The sequence below is a fragment of the Apaloderma vittatum genome, unplaced genomic scaffold (assembly GCF_000703405.1).
Source record: "Apaloderma vittatum isolate BGI_N311 unplaced genomic scaffold, ASM70340v1 scaffold24481, whole genome shotgun sequence".
Classification (NCBI taxonomy): Eukaryota; Metazoa; Chordata; class Aves; order Trogoniformes; family Trogonidae; genus Apaloderma; species Apaloderma vittatum.
In genome coordinates this window covers 97-1,265 of record NW_009699982.1, presented here as the reverse complement: position 1 = coordinate 1,265, position 1,169 = coordinate 97, and the positions used below count along the sequence as shown (strand labels likewise).

At 59.7% G+C, this 1,169-nt stretch overlaps 1 protein-coding gene across 1 annotated transcript in view; it reads left to right on the top strand.

The window, feature by feature from the left end:
* ANKRD11 (ankyrin repeat domain 11) overlaps window positions 1–846 on the top strand; it is a gene marked incomplete at its 3' end in the record, with an annotated part of 11,084 nt that extends 10,238 nt beyond the window's left edge. The window contains 1 exon segment of the mRNA XM_009878613.1: window positions 5–846. Coding sequence (XP_009876915.1) covers window positions 5–846 — 842 coding nt within the window.
* Between the last annotated feature and the right edge of the window lie 323 nt (window positions 847–1,169).

Genomic DNA, 1,169 nt, shown 5'->3' with positions numbered 1-1,169 from the left:
CCAGAGGCGGTTTCTGCGCAAGAAGCCGCCTCAGAAGCGCCAAATGCAGCCGAGGAAAAGGGAGTGGAGGACACGGAAGCTCAGGTTTTCCAGCAGACCCCGTCTGAGTCTGCTCAGGCGGAGAGCAAAGAGGCAGAGGCCGTGCACGAAGACCTCTCTTCTTCTGGCGGGGGCGCAGAGAGCAGCTCCCAGACCTGTCCCCCGCCCGCGGCCGCCGCCGAGGGCAGCGTTTCACAGGAGGGTGCTGCGGCGCGCAGCGGGACCCAGGTCCCTTCCTCCCAGGCAGAGGCACCTCCGGGCAACGCTCAAGCAGAAGTCGTCGAACCAGTGCAAAAACCGGTAGTGGAAGCTCCCAAACCACCCAAAATCGAGGAGATTCCTCAGCGGATAACCAGGAACCGGGCTCAGATGCTGGCCAACCAAAACAAGCAGAACGCCGCCGCTTCTGAGAAGGAATTCCCTCCCGTTTCGGCACCCGCCACCCGCGCCAAAGGGCGCATCACGGAGGAGGACGACGCGCAGGCTCAGCACCCGCGCAAGCGCCGGTTCCAGCGCTCCAACCAGCAGCTGCAGCAGCAGATCAACACGTCCAGCTTTTTTTTGATGATACAGCAAACACTGGCAGCTATCGTCGACGCTATAAAACTGGACGACATCGAACCGTATCACAGCGACCGGTCCAACCCTTACTTTGAGTACCTCCAGATCAGGAAAAAAATAGAAGAGAAGCGGAAAATCCTCTGCTACATCACTCCCCAAGCTCCGCAGTGCTACGCCGAGTACGTCACCTACACGGGCTCCTACCTGTTGGATGGCAAGCCTCTGAGCAAGCTCCATATTCCAGTGGTGAGTCGCCTTCTTCTCTCTTTTAACCATGGCGTCAGGGTCTGTCCCCTCCCGTGCTGCCACACGCACAGCCCAGGTTGTCCCCTTGCTAATACAAACGCGTCGATGAACTTCACGCGGCAGGCAGTAAATCTGGGATCCAGCCTGGAGGAGGAGAGGTTGGTACGACCGGCCACGTCAGTTTTTGTTCCCTGCTGCGGGTGGGGTGAGGCACTCCGGAGTTTCTGTTGCGGCACAGTCCGTGCCAGAGTTAATGGGCGCTTTGTCTGCCCCAGCACCACAGCGGTTGTAGCCCATGAGTGCGCTGGCTCGTTCCTTCCTCG